A 21662-nucleotide genomic window follows, 5' to 3' on the forward strand; every position below is an offset into this window, starting at 1 on the left:
GTTGGAACCCAGCCGTGCATTTTATTTATATTATTAACAATTAAAAAAGGAATTAACACACGCGAGCGTAATTTCCTTTTCATTGAGAATTAACACCCGTGAGTATTAATTCTGTGCACTGCACCTGTGCATCATTTCCAACCAAAAACTCTTGGAAAATTAATTTTATCGAAATTATTTCATAATAAAAAGGAAATTATATGGGAACAAATATAAACAAGTCTATGAGCACTACGTTAACGATTTAACGAAAAAAAAAATCAGCTGTTCCAAAATTTGACAGTCGACACTTTTCTTTTGTTGACAGATTTTTGCATTTGAAAGGCGTATCAACAGAAATAATGGAAGAAACCGATACAAAAATTGTAAATTTTATTTACAAATATAAAAATTATGATGATTCCGATCAAGAAATCTCTCAAAGCATCACAATACCTTTTAAATCATGCCAACAAGAAATAGTTTCCACGATAATGAATAAAATGGATCCAATGATGCGTTATTTAGATGCAGACATTCGTAAGTATTCCCTCCCAACTTTTCTTTGAATATTCTTAATTTTTTATTGAAATTTGATTTCTATTGTGATAAAAAGTTATCAAAAAAGAATTGGAAGAATTTCTAACAAAAGAAAATCAAAACTTTTACGACGAACGCGATGAGTTACTTTTGCAAAAAGTTTGCAATAACGAAATCGATATCGAAGCCATTGTTAAAGATACCGAGAAGTTATACAAAGAGGAACTCATTCAATTTGCCGATCGTATTGGTCCCTCCGATGAGGAGATATTTGCTCAAAGTTTCCATCGTCTATTTCGACTTGATTCATCTTCTTTGGATGTGATTTTGGCCAAAGAAAAACAACATGCCAAGGCGATTGCCGATATGGTCAATCAAATGGACAAAGAAGTTGACACACTGAATGCACGTCAACAAGAAGAAATGGAATCGATAATAAACCAATTAGATATATCGACAACATCGGAAGATGTTAATAATCTTTTGGCTCAACAATATTCCACTCAGAATTACATTCGCAAACGTTATGAGTCTGAGTTGGAGGCCAAAAGAGGTCACCAGAAGAATGAGTATCGGGAATGGATAACGAGTCAAGTTAGTAAGATATTTTTACCTTCACCACAGGCTTCTTTACAGATGGGAAACCTGTCTTCGATGTACATATCCCAAATGCCTTCGATGGAAGAGAGTTTTACTATTCATTTGGGGTCTCAGTTAAAGCACATGCACAACATTCGAATATTAAGTGCAGATGTTACTGATCTGTGCAGTCCTCTCCATTCCGATGAAAAGTAGTTATTCTTTCAGATTGAGTTGAGAATGAGAAGGGGTTAAGTGTAGGGTTGCCAAGTTTTTTTTAAGAAAGAATAGATTTGATTTCAGAGACGAAAAAAGGAGTACATTTGAAACAAGAAGAGTACCATTTATTTCAAGTCTTGAAAATGTATTTTTTGGTGCTTCTTGCAGTACATAACAATTTTGTTTTAAAGTATTTATTTACAATCAATGGATATATTTTGTTCTGCTGGTTACAAAATTCTCACGACTGAGTTTATTTAATAATATGAAAATTTAATTTTTGGTTTGAATATATCACAATTATACAAATAGATACAAAAAAGCAACGTTAATTTAAAACATATGTATTTGAAGAACAATGGGGGTTATCATGAATAAAAATTTCCCTCGAAATGTTTCCCATGTTTTAAATATGGGAGCGAAAATGATCATAAAAAGTCTCCCTCGGAATTTATTGGTATCGGCAATCAATTTTCCAGGGGAATTTCATACGATTTTTTGTTCCAAAAAATTCCGAGGGAAAAAAATATTCCGAGGGAAACAAAATTCCCCTGGATATTTACGATAGGGCCCAATAGATTTGAATTCATTCTTTGCATACATAGATCGACTTCACTGCAAACTGAGTTCTACAATCTCAAAGAACGCGTTATAAGTTCATTAAATCTGTAGTTTGTTCTATGCGCAGGAATATAAAATAAATCACTACGGTTTCTTAACCGTCTTTCAGGAACATAAAAATAAATTTAAAAAAGCAGTTCACTAGAATTCCTATTCCAATATAACCTTCTTAAAGCAAAACGTGTAAATCGTTTTTGGATTCTCCCAATTCTGGAAATACTATTATCATAATGAGGAAACCAAACTACTGAACAGTATTCCAAAAAAAAGGCAGCACCAAAGACAAAACAACGTTTTAAGCGTATAAGCATCTTTAAAAACCCCGGAATTTGGTTTAAAGAATCTTAACATTGAGTTACCTTTTGATCTTCCCCCCTATGAAGATCGTCTAAAACTTCTTAATCTGCAACCTTTATTTACTCGCCGAAACAATGTGGATATTCTATTCATACATCAGTTGCTAACTGGTAGTATCGATAGCCCTTATCTGCTTCAACAGGTCTTATTAAATACTAATCCACGTCGATTGAGATCAGTCCCTTTCTTTAGCATACCCTACCATCGAACTGAATATGGACAAAATGAACCTATAACAAGAATGCTACGAAAAGTAAATAATTCAAATATCTTTGATCTAAACTTTTCGAAATCCACGCTAAAAAATAATCTTTTAACAATATATGTTTAATTTGCCAAATCCTTTTCTTTTCCCGTTCACAACCCTTTATTTATTTTAGTGTTAATTAATTGAATAAATATATTCGCTTAAAGTTTTAATTCTTTTATACACTTTGTTTTTTATTTTATTTTCTTTTTTATATATTTCTATTTATATATATGTTCATTATAACTACCTGAAAATAATTACATTTTTTTTTTTTTGTTTTCTTTTGTTATATATAAGTATAATTTTGTTAGATTTAAGACTAATACTTTGTAAATATAGAATTAGTTTAAGTTCGCTTGTATTAAGCTAAATTAAATTAAATTAGATACTACAAAGTCAATATGATCTTTAAAGTTGAGCTTAGCGTCAAAAATTACTTCAAGATCTTTTACATTTTTAACTCGTAGTAGCTGCTCTTCAAAAAACTTGTATTCAAATGTAATCAACGAAGTTGACCTTGTTGCACTTAAAATTTTACATTTTGAAAAATTAACAGGTCATTTTTGATCAATTTAAATGAAGCCCTATTCTTCTCATCTCGCCACTTCATATTCATGAACGAAAATACTCTCTCAGTGAATGCAGAAGTGAGCAATATATAGATAGTATATGGCTTACAACTTGGTCAGTTATCAATAGCTGTGTTTTATTTTCCTCGTGATCCAGGAATAATTTCAAAAACTCCATTTGCGAAACAATAAAAAAAAAAACAAAATCCTGCTTTTGTTGTAAAGCTAAAAAAAACAAAGATCTGATCTGGATCACGAGGAAAATAAAAAACAGCTAATATAATTCATCGAAATAAAAAAAATAGGACGCTTAACTCAAATATAAATACCTTAATTTTTTACAAGAAGAAAATCTAATGTTTTGAGGTCTTAAACAAAACAAAGTAAAATAGAGAACAAAATGTGAATTAAAAAAAAAAAAGAATTAAACTATAATTTCTGAAAAAATTAAACAAAAGCCTTTTTAAACGTTTTTCTTTATTTAATATCTAAAACCTTAAGATTTGTTGGTGTAAAAAATCAATGTATTAATATTTGAGTTAAGCTTCTTATTTCTTTTTATTTCGATTAATTATATTGATAACTGCAAAAGCTACATCAGTTCAAACGTTGCAAGGTCAAGAAAAACAGCACCAGTTACGATTCATTTTTTTTTTTCTATAAAAACAAAGTTGAAGTTTTACAAAATAGCTTTACTCCTTACTTTGATTCAATCTCAAATAGAAATCCAAAATAGAATTAAAAAAAAATTTTAAGTCTGACTAAGAAACAAACACAAAAATAAAGACAACTTAAATATTGGTGTTATTGCCATTAATTTTCTTTAGTTTAGAGGTTAGCCTTGTTTCATTTTCATACAAAGAGCCATATAACCAAAAACTTTAAACGACGTTTACTCAAAACTTGAAATATGTCACTTAACCCCTTCTCATTCTCAACGCTTCATTTGTTTGATTTCACTTTTTTTATAAGCTTCTCTTTCAGTTTAAATGGTCTTAATATGGCACTTGGTTTATATTCGAGTTCATTGTGTGGCGTTGTTGTTCTGACTCCTTCAGTTCAAGCACAGGCAAATAAAAACATTGTCAAGAACTCAAATATGTCGACTGAATTCCATTTTGATCAAATTGACAAACAATTGGAACAAATCGAAGCTGATACTAAAGAACTGAATGGATCCAATTCAAGCAGCCCCACCAAATCCAGTCTGAAGCTTAAGACGGGAGACTTTTTCATCACAAAGCACTCGAATCTCTCACAATCTCATGTAATCTTTCATTTGATCTCTGATGAACCGTTTAACAGCCCGAGTGAGATTAATTCCAGACATCCAGTTATATTGGGACTGCGTAATATCCTTAAAACGGCTAGTCGTCATGATGTAACAACACTAACTATCCCAGCTTTGCTCAGGCATGAAATGTCTGAAGTAAGTCTTTGATTTTGTCTGGAAATAGTTAACTTGAGTTCCAATTTTGTTCTAGGATATGACAGTTCAATGGTGCATGAGAAGAGCTGAGCTTGTATTCAAGTGCGCTAAGGGATTTATGATTGAATCGGCTTCTTGGGGTGGAGCAGAATTAAGGTAGAATTTGTAAGTTAAAGAATTGTTTGAAATACTGGTTGTTTTTTTTTTCTTTCAGCACACTTCAACTATTATTACCACATGATATTTCAGAGGAACTATTTACAACACTTGCAGGAATGGTGCCGCATGTATTTCGAGTCACTAATCCAAAAATTTTCGTCGATGGTAAGTAAGTTAGAAAGTTGAACCCTACACGCAGGTAGTGATTGAACTTTGATAAATAAATTGTAACCAATACATTCTCATTTAAAAATAAAAATTGTTAAATCCTAATAATGTTTGTTAAGGTCCTAGATTTTTATTTCCACATTATATGGGCTATTCCGACCTATTCAGATTTAGGCAAATAAGGAGCGACTTGACCGCAATTCTTGCATTTATTAAAAGACGTGGCCCTCCCGGCTTGGGGGCTCATGCCGCCCGAGTAACTGCACGGCTAGGAGTAGGAGCTTATGCAACAACAACAAGTCTCGGATACGGACGGATTGACTGATGACGAACCCTGCAAACCAAATAAGGGCAATGAATTTCGGATCTGCATGTGGAATGTTAGGTCCCTTAGTAAACCACTTGCAGCCAAACAATTACCAAAGTCCTTGAGTGCTATTAGGTAGATAAAACTGCCATCCAAGAAGTGCGATGGGAAAGGCCGGAAGCTCCATGAAAAAACCCTACCAGAAAATCCATAGTTACAATATCAAAATTGTCCTGGGTAATCTTAATGCTAAGTTAGGAAGTGAAGGCATCTTTGGAGCATAGCCTGCAGGACAACAAGTTCGATAACGGATTCAGGTTAGTCGACCTTGCAGCGGTCATAATGGTGTCATAGCTAGTACTCCTATCCGTATCTCAATATTAATAAGGCGACATGGAAATCTCGAGATCAATCAAACGTAAACCTGTCCGAAGTAAAAAATTGTTTATCGCGCAACTGTGAAAGGATTACTAGTTCTTCTGTGATGAGGATAATGATTGCATTCGTTTTTCTATTGTGGTTTACGAAATTCAATATGTTGCCAGATGAAAGAAGTTAATACTAAAAGTAAAGACCTTTTTTGTTTTTAACAATTTTTTTTTTTTCATATAAAAATGCAACTTAAAATAACAATATCATTAGATTCACTCAGACAGTGTCTGGAACATTAGCAATAATAGGTTTTGGACGTGATTTGAAAAGTAGCTTCTTTGTAACGAGTGCTCGAACTTTATATTCTGTTCTTTGAGCTGATTTATTTTCAATAGCAGCTGTAGTATCGAGCAACGTTTGATCAACAGTTGCATTTAAAGTGCTCACCTCTCCTGCATCTGTTGTCGTAGTATCACTTAGACTGACACCTTCATTGGTTTTTGTCTTTTCCAAAACAGCATAGGGTTTTTCAATTTTTTGTTCTCTTCCTGTGAGCATATGATGTCCAATTATCATTATCTGAGAAAAATAAAGTTTAATTACATAAATTCCCTAAGTAATTAAAAAAATGAAATACTTACTGGTTGACCAAATTTATTGTAATATAAATCTCCTACAAACAGATTTTCTATATCTTCATCGTCACGAGCTACTAGATCACCTTGCATCTCTATAATTGCCCACTCTTCAATTCCTCCCTCACCAGCTCTAAAAAGCAAATACGAAAATGTGTATTATAAAAAGGTTCTATCCTCCATACCGAACTTTTTCTAGAAACCTAAAACTTGAAATAAATAAAATAGTGACCCCTGGAAAACTGTCCTTAACGGACAAGAGATTCCATTAGATTAATTAAAACAAAAACTAACTGTTAATCTTCAAAAATTAATTTTATTTTCAGAAAAAAAAAGAAACAAAAAAAGTTTATCCACGGAATTTCTTAAATAACGGATGAATATTTCCAGCATTTTTCCGTTTATACTCATAGTAAATGGCATCGTCACCACCCGACATCGAACCCAATCCACCAGCTCTCTTGACACCACCCGGACGATATCCCGGTTCACCAGGTACTTTTTCATCTTCACAATCCAAATCTGAAGCCGACAAGACCTGTTGCAGCAATTGTGCTTGATCCTCTCGTGTGTTATACATCAAATCCGGTTCAGTATCCATGCCACTCAAATGTGTTATCACTTTATAACTGTAACCTTGATTGACCAAGAAACGCTGACGTTTACGTGAATAACTCATTTCCATTGTATCTTGAGAAACGAGTGTATAGAAGAATGCATTATATTCTTCTGCAATTGCTCCTTTTTTAGCTCGCAAAATACGACCCAAACGTTGAGCTTCCTGACGACGTGAACCACCATGCGATGAGATTTGAATCAATACATTAGCTTCTGGCAAATCGAAACTAGTATCGGCCACTTTCGATACAAAAATGGTGTTTACTTTCGGATTGAATTTGAAATTCTGCAAAATTTGAATTCGTTCGTTTTGCGAGGTGGGACCATAAATAAATGGTTTATTCATTTTAATGGCATAATGTTTGAGAGCAAACACATTGTCACTAAAGACGATTGTTTTATCACCACGCTTCTCATGGTATTTAATCAAAAATTGACAACTACGGAATTTGGAAGGATTCATTACATACAAGAGCATTTTTTTAGAAGTCTTGGTGGTCAGGTATTCACGATAAAATTCCGGCGACATGGGACACCATACCTCAGCACACTGCACACGAGCAATGTATCCTCTTTTTTGTAATTCCAACCAATTGGCTTCGTAAAGTTTGGGACCGATAAGGAAATTCAAATCGGCAATTTTGTCATCTTCACGAAGTAGGGTGGCTGTTAGACCAAGTTTACAATGACTCTGCACCAAAGTCAATACACGACGGAACATTTTGGCTGGAATTGTATGTACTTCATCGAGTACCATGATTCCCCATTCTTGCTCTTGAAGCCAACGCATTGTTTGATCTGCTTCCCATGAACGCTTTTGTGTATGGGTTATCATGGAATAGGTTGTTACTAGAATGCCACATCCCATTGGCTTGTCTTTTGCTTCGGAAGTGAAACGACAAATCATACTATCATCGGCAGTAGACCACATCTTAAATTGTTGTTTCCATTGTTCGACAGAGACACCACTGTTGCAGAGAACTAGTGCCCTCTTGCGCACTGTACAACAGGCTGTCACACCAACCAGAGATTTACCTAGAAAAGAGAATAGTTGAATGGACTGAAAAATCTTCAATAAAAGACAAGTCCTTACCAGCACCACAAGGAAGTACAATAACCCCGGATCGTGCTCGACCATTGCCAAACATTTTTCGCAAACTCTTTTCCTGATATGGACGCAAAACCGCTGCAGGTTTAAGATCAATGTTTATATCAGGATTGTGGGTATCATTACGGAAATCATATTCAGCCAGTAGAGGATGTTCAATTTCGATACAACGTTTTTGGATGACTTCGATTTTCTCCTGATTCACCTCAAACGAGACTGTTTTCAGATTGATCTCATCCTCGTCTTCTTCGTTGTCTATTTTCTCATAGAAATTTGTAATATCATCGGGAACAACTGTTGTTCCCGGGGCAGCTCCATCAGCAGCATCTGTGGCTGATGTAGTTGCTGCAGCAGCTGCACTAGTTCCAGCAACTGGCTTTGACCCGAATGCCGTGATGGCCTTTGTATCGGTTTGGCCTTCAATGAAGCCTTCACCTTCTTCTTTGCGTTTTAAGCGACAAGTTTGTATAACCGGGTCTTTAAGGAGTTTTTGAAGAATCTCAGGGTGAGGACTTTCAATGAAGTATCTGGAAACAAAATATAAATTTTGAAATAAATCCAGATGAAGCCTTTTACACTAGCCCAAAAAAATTAAAGGAACAAACAAAAATCGTGATTGTTTAGTGATTTTCGTGTATCTTAGTAAAAAATTATCGTATGATGACAAAACAAAAAGCATGGGAAAAATACATTTTTCTATTTTTAGGATTTATGTAAGTATTACATTTTTTATTTCAAATGGTAAAATATGTAAATCATTGAAACTGTTCAAAAACCAACATTTTTCAATTTTTTGTGTTATTTTTCTCTTAGTGAGAAAATTATTTCTGATAAAATGATTATTATTTTTAGAAAAGCTCTTTATTTAGCTTTAAGATTCTTTTTATTTTTAACCTCTACGATTTTTTTAGACTGCAATATCAGTCATCAAACCAAAAACCTTACTCTTGACTTTGACTATCAATACCTGAACCTCATTCAATTCTCTGCAAAAAAATTAAGTTTATTTTGTTGAAAAAAAAAATGTTTTCCTACATTTTAGAACAATTTAGAAAAGCTATAAAAATAGGCCTTTTTACGATTTTTTAAGAAAATTTACCGCAATTTTGAAAATTTTTGAAAATGTTTGATTTTTCTTTTTCATATAAGTACTGAATTTTTCAAGCGATTTGCAAGTCATAATAGGGCGCATAATAAGCCTTCATTAGATACTTCATTTATTCAATGATCAAAAATATGTAAACTGCCGAAGTAATAATCAATTTTCTGTAGTTTAATTTTTATGAAGTTATTCCGACCAATTGCATTGTTTTTTGCTGTGATTTACGTATAAGTATATGTATTTCAATTATTTTCATGAAGCTTTTAGTTAATGTAAAAGCTATTTTGTTGCACTTTGTGCCATGGGAATTACCATTTTGCTGTGTATTTAGTATGACCCATAACACACAAAAACTCCAGGAAAAATACGGGTAATGATGAGATGATGACAATATTACAGTTATGGATTACCCATTCCTTCCCCTCAATTTTAAGCCAAAAAGAAAATCAGTGCAAGATCGTCAAACGGAAAATTAATCGAGAAAATTTTAGAACTACAGAAGGAGATATGAAAAGGCTTGGAATGGAATACCGTTATCTGTTTTACAAAATTTATCTTATAACTTTAAACGAGCTAAAATTGTTTATATATATATAAATATATATAAAATTGGGATCTCGGAAACGGCTCTAACGATTTCGATGAAATTTTCAGGGTTTGTTCATCTAAGCGAGTAAAAAGTTTTGGAAGTATTTTTGGAAAAATCCGCCCACTGCCACGCCCACTTTTTTAACATATAAGTTTTTTCGGGAACGGCTCTAACGATTTCGATGAAATTTTCAGGGTTTGTTTGTATAAGCGATTAAAAAGTTTTGGAAGTTTTTTTTTGAAAAATCCGCCCACTGCCACGCCCACTTTTTTAACATACAAGTTTTTTTCGGAAACGGCTCACGATTTCGATGAAATTTTCAGGGTTTGTTTATCTAAGAAAGTAAAAAGTTTTGGAAGTTTTTTTTTGGAAAAATCCGACCACTACCAAGCCCACTTTTTAAACATAGAATTTTTTTTTTTGGTAACAACTTTAAAGTAACTTTGGTAACAACTTTAAAGTAATTTGTTGATTTGGTATCACTAATTATCTTTGCTTTACGTTTTCTTTTTTCGTTTTAATGCGACTATTGTTAACGTATAAAAATAAAATAACTCACAAAAAGCAACACCGTTGACCTAGTGTCCCAAAAGTAATGGATCAAACGAAATATGCTAATTGGTGAACTTAAGGACTCTCAGAATTTGGTAACTTGTTCATCCCAAACCCTTACGGTTTTCGATTTAATGCAATTCTTGTGAAATTTCGAAAAATCCCTACTTGGCAACTACTTGGCAACAGTACTTTGCTTCTTGCGCCCATTATTGATTTTGTTTTTTAAAATTCTTTTACGACATTGTCAAATAATTAGGAACAATTAATTAATCAAAATATTTTTTATTCCATACGCCATTTCGCTGCAAATTAACTAACAGTTTCAAGTTTTATAAAAAATCTTTTTCTAACTTTTATTTGCGACCAACACCGCAAAAAAAATTTTTCGGTGTGAGAATGGTTTATTATTTTTAAAAGTTGCCCTCTTATTGTAGTTTTCAAAAAAGTATAAAAGTTTCCAAAGTTGCAGTTAGATCGCAAAATATTACAAATTGAATTCAACAAAACAGGGTTTTTCAGTTGGTTGTTTTTTGTTCTGAAAAACCCTGTTTTCTTGAACTAAAATTGTAATATTTTGCGATTATTGATTAATGGCCGCAGGAAGCAGAATACTGTTGCCAAGTAGGGATTTTTCGAAATTTCACAAGAATTGCATTAAATCGAAAACCGTAAGGATTCGGGATGAACAAGGTTCCAAATTCTGAGAGCCCTTAAGTTCCCCAATCAGCATATTTCGTTTGATCCACTACTTTTGGGACACCCTGTATACCTAAGTAAAAAAAAGAAAGGAGTAAAGCATCCACTGATACAGAAAAAAAAACAGGGATAAAAATAGTATTTCTTCATACAAGGCTAAACTTGAAAAAAAGCTTAACTTTATATTCACCATCCAAAACTTTCTGGCCCGAAAATTAAAGTTTGAACAAAAAGAGATCTCATTGCTGTAAGCATTTTCGATAATGCAGATTCCTGTTACCCTTCTATTCATTGCTGATCGTATATTCAAACTTAAATAAACTGGATTATAAAGTGGGAATGTGGTGTTTTGTAACCCGCGAAAAAACTGGTCATTGCAAACTCAAACCCACTCCAAAAAATTGTTGTTTACATTTGAATTTTTTCACTGAAAGTTATAACATTTAAGGATACCGAGCAAAGCTCGGTCACCCAGGTACTCTGAATAATGCCCCATCAGTGAAAGGCCGTGATAGAAAACAAATATCACTAAATATTGATTGTTTTTTAATTTATTTGTAGTTGAAATACAAGTTGAAAATACTTTGTCGCATGGTGATTTAAGGTTACTCGATACAATTCAGTGTAGTTCATTTAATATTAATTATTATTTTGAAAACTATGTATTTTAATTTTTTTTAACATAATGACCTTTCAAAATGTACACAAATTGTTGTTAAAGTATTTACTAAAATTTTAACGAAATTGAACAATTTGTCAAATATCACTTTGAGTTGCAAATGTTTTGTCCGATACTGTAAGAACGGTTTGGTATCATTTAATCGGAGTAAAATTGATATAATCGTAGTGATATAGTTCTTAAAAAAAAAAATCTTTTAAACTTCTGTATTTTGAAATGCTGTAAAAAGGCTGAAAGATCGGTTTGATAATGTAAAAAAATTTGCACTTTTTTATATGATCAAAACTATTTTTTTCCAATTCATTTATGTATGTAAGTATAAGTAAATTCACACTGTTTCATTTTATTTATGCAGGAACTGATGCTCTGTCATTTTCCCTAAGCCTGAAGACATCAATCTTTACGATGCGGTCAATAAGATGACTCAAGATATAAGATTTAAACGGCTTTCTTTTGGAGACTTGTCTGCTTAATTTTTTTTTAAATTCAAAACTCTCCTAGAATAGAGCCTGTATGGCTAAAAAAGCGTATATCTTAAGTTCTATTGATCGCATCGCCGAGATTGATGTATTAAGGCTTCGGGAAAATGATAGCACTTTTTTGATTTAGCCTTTTCACACGAATTGAAAAGCTCGCGCTGTTTAACATCGCGAAAACCATATAAAGCCGCGATTTAAAGCTGCCAGACTTTTGAATTCGTTACTAGAACGCATATAAGGCATACTCACATTTTTGTGAGTGGGCTCTCGGTCTATAAGAAAACAATTTTTTTAACAAAGGAAAATTAATTTCTTTGTAGAAAATTAAATAAAATAAGTAGGTACTTAAATCCTAAAACAAGAAAAATGTAGCTTTTCCATGCTTTTTTGGTTTTTGCATGATACGATAATTTTTTACTGAGATACAGCCTATCGAAAATCAATACAAAAAAATCACGAATATTTTTTTGTTCCTTTATTATTTTGAGCTAGTTTTATTTGGGTACACTTACTTATTATGCTTCAAGACAAGTTTAACCTTTCCATAGGATAGTGTACAGAGTCGAATGAATTCGACAATACCCTCGGGAATACTCGTCTTGCTGAGACGACGCAAATATTCGATAATATCATGGGTTTGCAAACCCACAGACACAGCAGCATACAAACTATATGCAGTCAATTTGTATTCATGAATATGTTCGGGACGACAGACTGGTTCTGATATAGCAATCAGAAAGTCGTGTGCATGTTTGTATACAGGGGAGAATGACTCAAGAAATATATGACCATTTGGCGCCACCCAAAGCGGACGATTGTGGTGGTCCTGTTTGAGTTCCATTTGAGTGCGATAATCTTTAGCTCCGTATTCATCTTCTAAGATATCTTCATCGATCTTTTCGGCATTTTTGGATGCGGCACCCGGAATGCCATCAGATTCGTTGCCAACTTCGGCAGTATCATTATCTTCAACTAATTGGGTGTAGGCTTCGTCTTCCTGGCGACGTTTTTTGCCTAAAAAAGTAATAGTGACCAGAGAGGGATTGAGTTAAGGTTGGAAAGATTATTCAAGGTGCTACATGGTCAATCTGTGTATTCTTGATCGCCGAAGCTACTCGTTTGGAGTGATTCTTTTATTTGTAAAGAGATGGTTCCTGCTTCACAGATTGACAAGTTGCAAGAGCCCCGAATTAAGACAAAATTAGGAACTTACCAAATTTGTCGCCACTTTTATCTTTTTTAGACTTTTTTGGTGGACCCATTGTTTAAATATTTTATTATTTATTAGAATTCCTTTCTTTTCAAAAACACTTTTTATTTTTATTAAAACACACAAAACTGAACTCAAAAATCGACCGTCTTCTAACGTTTTGACGGGACGAATGTGAACGAAAGACGAATTGCGAATTTTAGAGCAAAGCAAATGTCAAAATAGTATCAACAGTTTTTTGCGTTTTTTGGTTTATTTTCAACAAAATAAATTTTGTATAAATTGTGGGATTTTATTATAAATATTTATTTATTATTTATTTTATTGAGTACTTACGATTTAATTAGAATAGGCATTTTTAATTTTATTACGGGTAAGTAAGGTACGGTAAATTTTAATTATAAATAATTTTTTATTCAAAATTTGAGAACGATTTCGCGGCTTTTTGGTAGTTTTTGACGTTTCAGGTTGAAGTAATGATAGGTTTGTTTGTTTACTTTCTCACTAAACTACTTTGTTCTGAGTGCGTTCATAAACAAAACCGAGTCAAAATGAAAAATTATTAATTTTGTTTCATTTGAAACCAAGGGTATAAAGGCTTGGCCACACCGGAGGGTATGCGGTAGCGGTACGGGTAGAGGTAACGGTACTTGTATGAAAAAAATTCCAAACTGACATATCAACGTTCAGATGTGGAATTTAATTCATACAAATATCGTTACCGCTACCCGTACCTCTACCGCATACCCTCCGGTGTGGCCAAGCCTTAAAGGCTTGGCCACACCGGAGGGTGCATGCGGTAGCGGTACTTGTATGAAAAAAATTCCAAACTGACACATCAACGTGCAGATGTTGAATTTTTTTCATACAATTCCCAACTAACATTTCAGCTTCGGTTAAGGTATTACAAAAGCTACATTTCAGCTTCTTTTAGACTTTAGTAAGGTTGTTGGGCATGGAAAAAGGAGAACGTTATACAAGTTTGACCCTCTATAAGAAGTTTAAACGAAGCTTTACCGAAGCTCTACCGAAGCTTTAAGATTTTACATATAGCTTCGGAAGCGCTTGTATAGCTCTTTAATACATGTCTTATCGAAATTAAAAAAACAACTACAAAAACAAAAAAGAATTCTTTTTTAACTGGTTTTTATTTTATTTTAAATCATGAATTTTATATTTTGACCTGAAATAAGATATATTAGGTGTGTTTTTTTGTTTATCTATATAGATTTTGTGCAAAAAAACGACATCGAGATTTTTGAAATCAAAACAATTTACGTGTTAAAAACAACAAAAACTTTATCTGTATAGATTTTTGAAAAATCCAGATAATTATCCAGATTTTACTTTCTCTCGATAAAAACAGTAGTGCCAAGGTACTTTATTTGTTGTGTTCATACAAAAATATCTGAAAATATTAACAAAAAAAAAAAAAGCGGAGAAAAAGAGGTTTGAAAAAAACTCTCATAGAAAAAAATAATTAAAAATTTGTTTGACATGGTTGCATTGAAATGTTAATATCTCGAGATATACGCAATGCACTTTTCAGATAAAAGTCTTAAATGGATCCTTATAAGATTGTTGAACAGATATGTATAAAAAATTACCAAAGTTTTTTCGAAAAATTAGAAATAAAAATAAAAAAGTTTTCACATTTGATTTTTAAAAAATCGAAAAAAAATTCAATATGGCTACCTTCAAACGCTTATAACACAAGAACGACGCAACTAATGTTAATGGTCATGGTCTTAAAATGTAGCTAAGAATATACAGATAATTTTTGGTTTTTTGTGAAAAAACAATTTTTTTGAATCCAACATGGATGCCATGGCCAAATGAAAATTTTTGTTTGCATCCAACATGGATGTAATGGCCTTCCCACTTCGGAGTTAAAATAAAAAAAAAACAAAAGCAACATTTTTGACAGACAGCTGCCAAAGTATATGTACAGTGGTGCCAAATGTTTGCATGGATTTCAAAAATCCCGATGTCGTTTTTTTGCACAAAATCTATATAGATAAACAAAAAAACACACCTATTATACCATTAGTTTTAAGTATATCTATTGATAATAATTTTAAAAGTATATAATTTTTTTTACCGCACCCAGGAATCGAACTTCGTACCTACTTGGTGGCAGTCCGCCACTCAACCCACTCGGCCATCCTAGTATATTCATTAATGAAATCAAAAACTTAATCAGTTCAAATAGCAGAAATGTCAAAAAAATGTCTGAGCTAAATTATTCAATGTCAAAACCAAAAAGTGTCCGAGCTAGATTATTCAATATCAAAACCAAAAATCAAATACTAAACTTGGTAATTTCTGTAAAGCTCCTATAAACTATAAACTTTTCCGAAAACAAACTTTTTTCGTTTAAGTTTCTTTAACAGTATTTAAACAACTTATTAAAAGTTGTTAAACAAGTTCGAACTTCTATAAGCAATTAAATTCTGAAGCAAGCTCAATACAAGCTGTATAAAAAGTAGTACCTGTGAAATCTCAATTTATAGAAGCTGTTGTGCTAGTTGGGTTACCCGTACCGCTACCGCATGTACCCTTCGGTGTGCCCAAGCCTTAATTACGGTATACGATTACGATCGTAGAGTCTGTCTACACAGCAGGGTTGGATAAATATCAATTTAAAAATGCATTTTGAATTAAAAAAAATATCGCAAATAAAAAAAAATATTTATTACAACTGAAAAAAATTTGTGCATTTAGAAAAAAAAAATCATAAAAAAATGACACAAAAACCACCACCAATTGATTTGGAAAATAAAGGTATGTTTATTTTAAAATTGATAAATTATATATCTAGTTGTTGATTTTTTCTCCCAGCTAACAATGTTGGTGGTATAAAGCTTTACAGAAGCAACAGTTACATCTGTAAAGCCTTTTAGAAGCAAAATTGTTAGTCGGGCTGTCTTCTAGTGGAGATCAATTCCAGACATCAATGACTGAGTTTACAGTTCAAAAGGTTCCTCCACGCTATCCAGAACAAGTCAAATGAATCTTATGTTTAATAGAGACTACAATACTTGAGTGTGATCCACATTCCACAGACTTGTAGTGTAAGTTAATAAGATTCCCTTCAGCGCTTTGTGAAGCTGATAGTATTATTTTTTTCTCAGGTCTGCACCCTCCGACCACTTGTTGATGTGTTAGCTCTAATCTTAGACAAAAACAACATTCAACAATTCTATATCGGGTATAAAAATGACGTCAGAGACTAATTGCTCGCCACAGTATTGGATGCAGTCCGTTCGAGTGACAATCAAGATGTGCACGTTCGTATTACAAACACATTGCGAGGCATGCATTTTGTTCCCCTCAACAGTTGTGTGGATAGTCAGCTATTACACGAAGCCTCAAGAGGCTTGACTCTTTTTTCTAATTTTCTTTTGATAATCATTGTGTGAGGCCCGTACTATTACACGATGCCTCTTGAGTCCAGGACTCAAATTTGACATTTCTCTTTTGATTTAAACTTTGTTGTTGTATTGCACCAATAAGCAAAAAGAAATGAAAGAGAATGTTGAAAAAAGGAAAAAGAAACGTGAAAAAAGAGTCTCAGAATTCCGACCCACGACTCTCTGGTCGGATAATTTTTTGTTTCATCTTTTTTCTCTTTTGCACTCATTACGTTTGAAAAGAGGCGCGCCTCTTGAGGCTTCATGTAATAGCTGACATAGATATGATTTTAGAGAAATTCAACGCCAACATTTCTCATAGTGGTCTTAAGTAAAGTGTCACACAAGACGTATGTTCCCAACAAACAATATCCCTTCTATACAGCTTTACAGGAGCTACATTAACACCTGTAAAGCTTTATAGAAGCAAATTTGTTAGTCGGGTTTTGATATTATATAATTCGACTGAATAAATCAAAATCTCTAACCAAAGTTTCAACTTCAGAGTTTATTTGTAATTTCATGTGTAATTTCAAAAGGTTTAGATTCACTAGGAACTAACTACTTCTTTTACGTACAAATTTCACCACATAATTACGTACTTCCAGATTCGAAGTTTCAGTGATTATTATGTAGCTAAAAAAGTACTGGCAAATGTACATCAGAAGCACTTCCAGATGTGCTTCGCTGATGTACTTTTGAAGAACATTTTTCTGTACTTTTAATGGAGGGGAAATTTATTTCATCTTGCATGCGAGAAAGAGATAGCTGCTTCACGTATTCTTATATACAGAAAGTATATAACTGAGTTTTTTCCCGAGCTCCTATCTTTTTTCAGTGGAAAAGAAGTACTTCTTTTACGTACTTCACCGGTTTTTTCTGTAGTTCTGCGTTTGCTGGGTGTGTACTGTGACTGTTCCTCTCTTTTGAACTCCGATTTTGACAACCTGCACGAACTTCACAAAAAAACAAACGAAAACTCGGTTTAAATGACCTTGTATTTGTGTACTGTGGGTCAATGGAGCAAATGGTGCAACAACAAAAAATTCAACTCGATCTGTCAATTCTCCGTCTTTATGAAAATTTATAAATACCACAGTGTGAACTCCCCCTTGTCTTTTCTTTTAAACAAAACCAATTTCAGTGTCTCTCAAACTTTAACTCACTACCGTGAACTATCCTCACTTGACAATTTATATTTTATGTCAAAATTGTTTATTAAATTTTTTTTTATAAATTTTTCCAAGTGACAAAAAAAAGATACTCTCTTCAGTTCCTATACACATTTTTGCAAAAAACATTAAAAAAATCAATTTTATTTATTAAACATGTAAAACAAATATTATAAAAATCAATTTAAAAAAAATATCAATAAACTATAATTAAAAAAAAGTCCTGGTTGAAACGAAAAAATCCTTAACTTGTTGAATACACACACCATTATTCCATTTTTGATTTGTAGTTGAAATTCCTATAAAAAAAATTATGTTTGCATTGTTCCTTTCTTGTTCCTTAACTAAAATGGCGAAACAGCGAAATCGACAGGAGTAAAAAACTAAAAAAAAACAAGCAACAATTTTATTTGTTTTTTTGTTTCTTCTAAAAAAAAAAAAGAAAATACAAAAAAAAAAAAAAATGTTTATAAATGAATAAGTAAAAAAATAAAAAAAAGGATAAACCAAATGTTTACACGACCGCCACCAAGATGAAATGGTATTACTCGTTTTTGGTTCGACGGCCTTATTTAATGGTCTTGTCCATTGGAGTGCTCTGTACGGCTTGTATAATAGTTTCATTAATAACCAAAACCTTTCCAGATTTTAGTGATCCAACTTTGGTAAAACAAAGACACTTTTTTCATTGATTTAATGGATCATTTTATAAATCAATCTTTTTTTTTAGGGATTTGAAGCTCGTGGCACTGAAATTGGCCAACGTTTGACTGCCTGGCGCAATTTATGGCTAGAAACTGGACCATCTGGAAAGTTGGTAGCCGACCCGAATGATTTGCTCTCATTCCAACAAGATTATAATCAAGATGTTGAACAGATGAGAGCGGGTCATCATAAGAAACGGCGGGGTAAAAAGAAAAAGAATAAAAAAAAGACCAACGCTGATTTTTCGAGGAAATTGAAGAAGTTAAGAAAGTTCTCAAATTCAGAAACAGATGCAGACCCCACCGAATGGAATGGTGATACGGGTGTATTTCGTGATTATGCTATTACAAATGATTCGACAACAGGTAAAGAAAATGAATTAAATAATATTTATCTATATGATTGAGGAAAGTTAAGCGTCAGGAAATAAAGTTTTTTTGGTAGTAAATTAATAGGTAGTGCTTAAAAATGTAATTTCATAGCCAAATAGGAACTATTGTTATGCCTCCTTGCATACCTGTCAAAGAAAGTTGTCGTGCGTTCAACTTAGGACACTTCAATTGTATTTTTTACTTTGATTGTCCATTTGGTATCATCTTTCTAATATTGTTTTGGGTCAATCAAAGTGCAATAAGACAATAATTGAATTGTGCTGACTCTTTAAACGTGCCGACCATTATCCACTGCGGAAGTTGGGCTTACGACTATCGAAATGACACGACAAGCAAGTTGAATCTAATTTTAAACTTGAAGAAGAGTAATTTACTTTTAATCATTGCGAATTCCCAAATATAATATATTTAAAAGTTATAACACTATTATTATGCAAGGTCATTTGCTCAAATTAAAGTTAAATAGTTTAATTTGAATATTTACTATTATTACTCTGCGTAAACTGTCACGTAAAGATATATGTAAAAAAAATGTAAAAACCTTTTATGGGCGACACGTTAAAAATTCCTCCAGCATTGTGGACATTCAAACGTTTTGAGGAGTCAAGACTAACCCTAATCACTACCTGGGGCCCCAGCACGTAACTTGATACGTTCGAGTGTGGTCGATACAATCAAGTATCAGAAGCATCTAATTTGATTCAATCGAAGGTTTTCAATAGAGAACGTTCGATTGACCGTGTCACTGTTCGATTGTATCGAGTTAAGTCGATTGTGCCAAGTAACGTGATGGGACCGCTGTTAGTAGCCAATTACGGATGTAGTTATTCGCTATCACAAAGAAATTTTGTGAAGAATGTATAGAAAACAAGTGGCAATATTGCCAGGGAGACATTAATTTACCATAAACACCTGAAGTGAAAAATGCAATGCCGAAACAGGAAGAATAGACAAAAGAACACTTTTTCATGAACAAGTCCCAAAAAAATATTTCGACTTTGTCCGATCTTACTAAAAGTGACAACCAAGTCAAGAAAAATGGTCTTTATGCAGATGTTCTGCATTGGAATTTCTCGACGCCCGACTGCGCTGGAAGCCACTTGCGAGTAAATTACACTCAAACATGGAAGGCAGAAGCCTATAAACCATGATAAAATGTTTTCCCGCAATGTAGTAACAAAGACACAGGACGTGTTTTTCTTAAATTATAGTTTTTATCAAAATATATTTTTTATGTACATGTACGTCTTTCCGAAACTGTCACTAACTCTCTGCTCTATCGTACTTTTCTATTCAAAAACGATCAATCAATTTTAAATGTCCTTGGGTTAGTATCTAGAGCGCAGTTCTATCTGGATCAAAATAACATTTATAAGGGCTCAATATTTTACTAAAATATTTTTTTCCATACAAAAAAAAAAAAAAAAACACCCTAATATTTAGACCAAACCTTAGTTTCTCCTTCAGACTCCTTTACAATTTAAGCGTATTCTGGGCTATAAAACAAATACCGGTCTAGCGCAAGGAAAACGTGATATCTACATAGATCGAATATTTGTTCATGTCCTGCTTCTACAACGAACCAAGCGATGTAGAATTCACGGGTATTAACAGTTTCTTATTTAGTTTCGCTTATTTAGAAAATTTAAAGTGGTTAAAATGGCAGGAAATCCCTTTCCAAGTTCTAGTTCATAAAAAATATTGGCTTCAGTTGCATCTGTACCAGAAAATTTTTAACCTTACCTTGAAAACAGAAAGAAGACAGATATATAAACGTGTATTTGATTTATCCGATTTATTAGATTAATAATGGAACGTTTTTATTATTCTCAATCTCCCACAGATGAAGAAAACCATCATCATTTCGCCTATGGCCGAAATATTTCGTTTGTTGACGAAAAAGAAGAGCAAGAACGTGTTCAATCGAAAAAGAGCACTTGGCGCATTCTCTCCCAATCAACACCGCCACCAATGTTTAATGCTGAAATTCACATTAATATCGATGGATTTTTCTGTGAATCACCAAGTAAATATAAATCACTTTTTTTCAATCCGCCAATTTTGTACATGACTTTATATCTAATTTCAGCTAAAGAGTTCTCACACTTTGTAGTAGAACGTATCGGCCCTAATTCAACTGATTCACTTTTTGATGTAAATGCTTTGTTGGCTATGTGCCAATTAGAACATCAGATAATAGCAATTGATAATTATGCAGATTATTGCCAAAAGGAGATGCTAACTGACAATTGCTGCCGTCCATGGTCAATACCAAATTATGTGGCAATGCTTTCTAATAAAACGTCCTGCTTTGATTTAACTGTATGTAATACGAGTTTCCACTTTGTTTGTGGTTTCATTGAATACTGTTTTCTTACTAGCCCGATGATGTAGCAGCTGTCCAAAGTCTTCTTGTTGGATGTTATGATTATTATCAAAGTATTAAACTTAGCTATGATTGCAGTGAATCGAGATGTCCGGCACCGATTGAGTGTACCCGTTACAATGCGGTGTTTAACATTTTGCATTATTTGACTGATTTAAATTTTATTAAAACTAATGTTAGTTAAATTCAAATTTAAAAATTTGGTCTTAAATTTTATTAATGAAATTTATATTTTTTTCAGGACTCAAAATTATTTCTTAAGTATTCTATGATATTTGTTCCTGTTGCACAAACAACTAAAATTCTGTCCTTATTTCATCAGTGGGAAAAAACGTAAGTATTATTTAACCCTTGTAACATTTGTTTGTATCCAA

At 32.9% G+C, this 21662-nt stretch overlaps 4 protein-coding genes across 6 annotated transcripts in view; 2 read left to right on the forward strand and 2 right to left on the reverse strand.

The window, feature by feature from the left end:
* The first annotated feature begins 327 nt into the window (after positions 1-327).
* On the forward strand, positions 328-4990 carry LOC129914139 (protein C12orf4 homolog). The gene is made up of 5 exons (XM_055993216.1): positions 328-519; positions 596-1310; positions 4099-4543; positions 4599-4699; positions 4758-4990. The coding sequence occupies exons 1-5, from the start codon at positions 342-344 to the stop codon at positions 4873-4875; spliced, it is 1557 nt and encodes a 518-aa protein (XP_055849191.1). The 5' UTR covers positions 328-341; the 3' UTR covers positions 4876-4990.
* Positions 4991-5761: 771 nt separating this feature from the next.
* On the reverse strand, positions 5762-13704 carry LOC129914140 (chromosome transmission fidelity protein 8 homolog). The gene is made up of 3 exons (XM_055993217.1): positions 13557-13704; positions 6191-6317; positions 5762-6128 (listed from the first exon to the last, which is right to left on the reverse strand). Exons 1-3 carry the CDS (start codon positions 13574-13576, stop codon positions 5826-5828), a joined length of 450 nt encoding a protein of 149 aa, XP_055849192.1. The 5' UTR covers positions 13577-13704; the 3' UTR covers positions 5762-5825.
* On the reverse strand, positions 6481-13471 carry LOC129914138 (general transcription and DNA repair factor IIH helicase subunit XPB). The gene is made up of 4 exons (XM_055993215.1): positions 13224-13471; positions 12523-13024; positions 7896-8437; positions 6481-7837 (listed from the first exon to the last, which is right to left on the reverse strand). The coding sequence occupies exons 1-4, from the start codon at positions 13270-13272 to the stop codon at positions 6534-6536; spliced, it is 2397 nt and encodes a 798-aa protein (XP_055849190.1). The 5' UTR covers positions 13273-13471; the 3' UTR covers positions 6481-6533.
* A 4195-nt stretch (positions 13705-17899) lies between the features above and the next one.
* The window catches only part of LOC129917006 (protein dispatched), a 30131-nt gene continuing 26368 nt past the window's right edge, over positions 17900-21662 (forward strand). For 2 of the 3 annotated variants that reach the window (XM_055997306.1, XM_055997305.1), the window contains exons 1-6: positions 17900-18470; positions 18536-18875; positions 20746-20928; positions 20992-21224; positions 21284-21463; positions 21530-21621. In XM_055997306.1, the coding sequence (XP_055853281.1) occupies positions 18339-18470; positions 18536-18875; positions 20746-20928; positions 20992-21224; positions 21284-21463; positions 21530-21621 (1160 nt within the window). In that variant the 5' untranslated portion in view covers positions 17900-18338. The remainder of the gene's footprint in view (positions 18471-18535; positions 18876-20745; positions 20929-20991; positions 21225-21283; positions 21464-21529; positions 21622-21662) is intronic. The other variant, XM_055997304.1, reaches the window with a different exon arrangement.

Source organism: Episyrphus balteatus, chromosome 3 (genome assembly GCF_945859705.1).
Source record: "Episyrphus balteatus chromosome 3, idEpiBalt1.1, whole genome shotgun sequence".
In the NCBI taxonomy this organism is placed as follows: Eukaryota; Metazoa; Arthropoda; class Insecta; order Diptera; family Syrphidae; genus Episyrphus; species Episyrphus balteatus.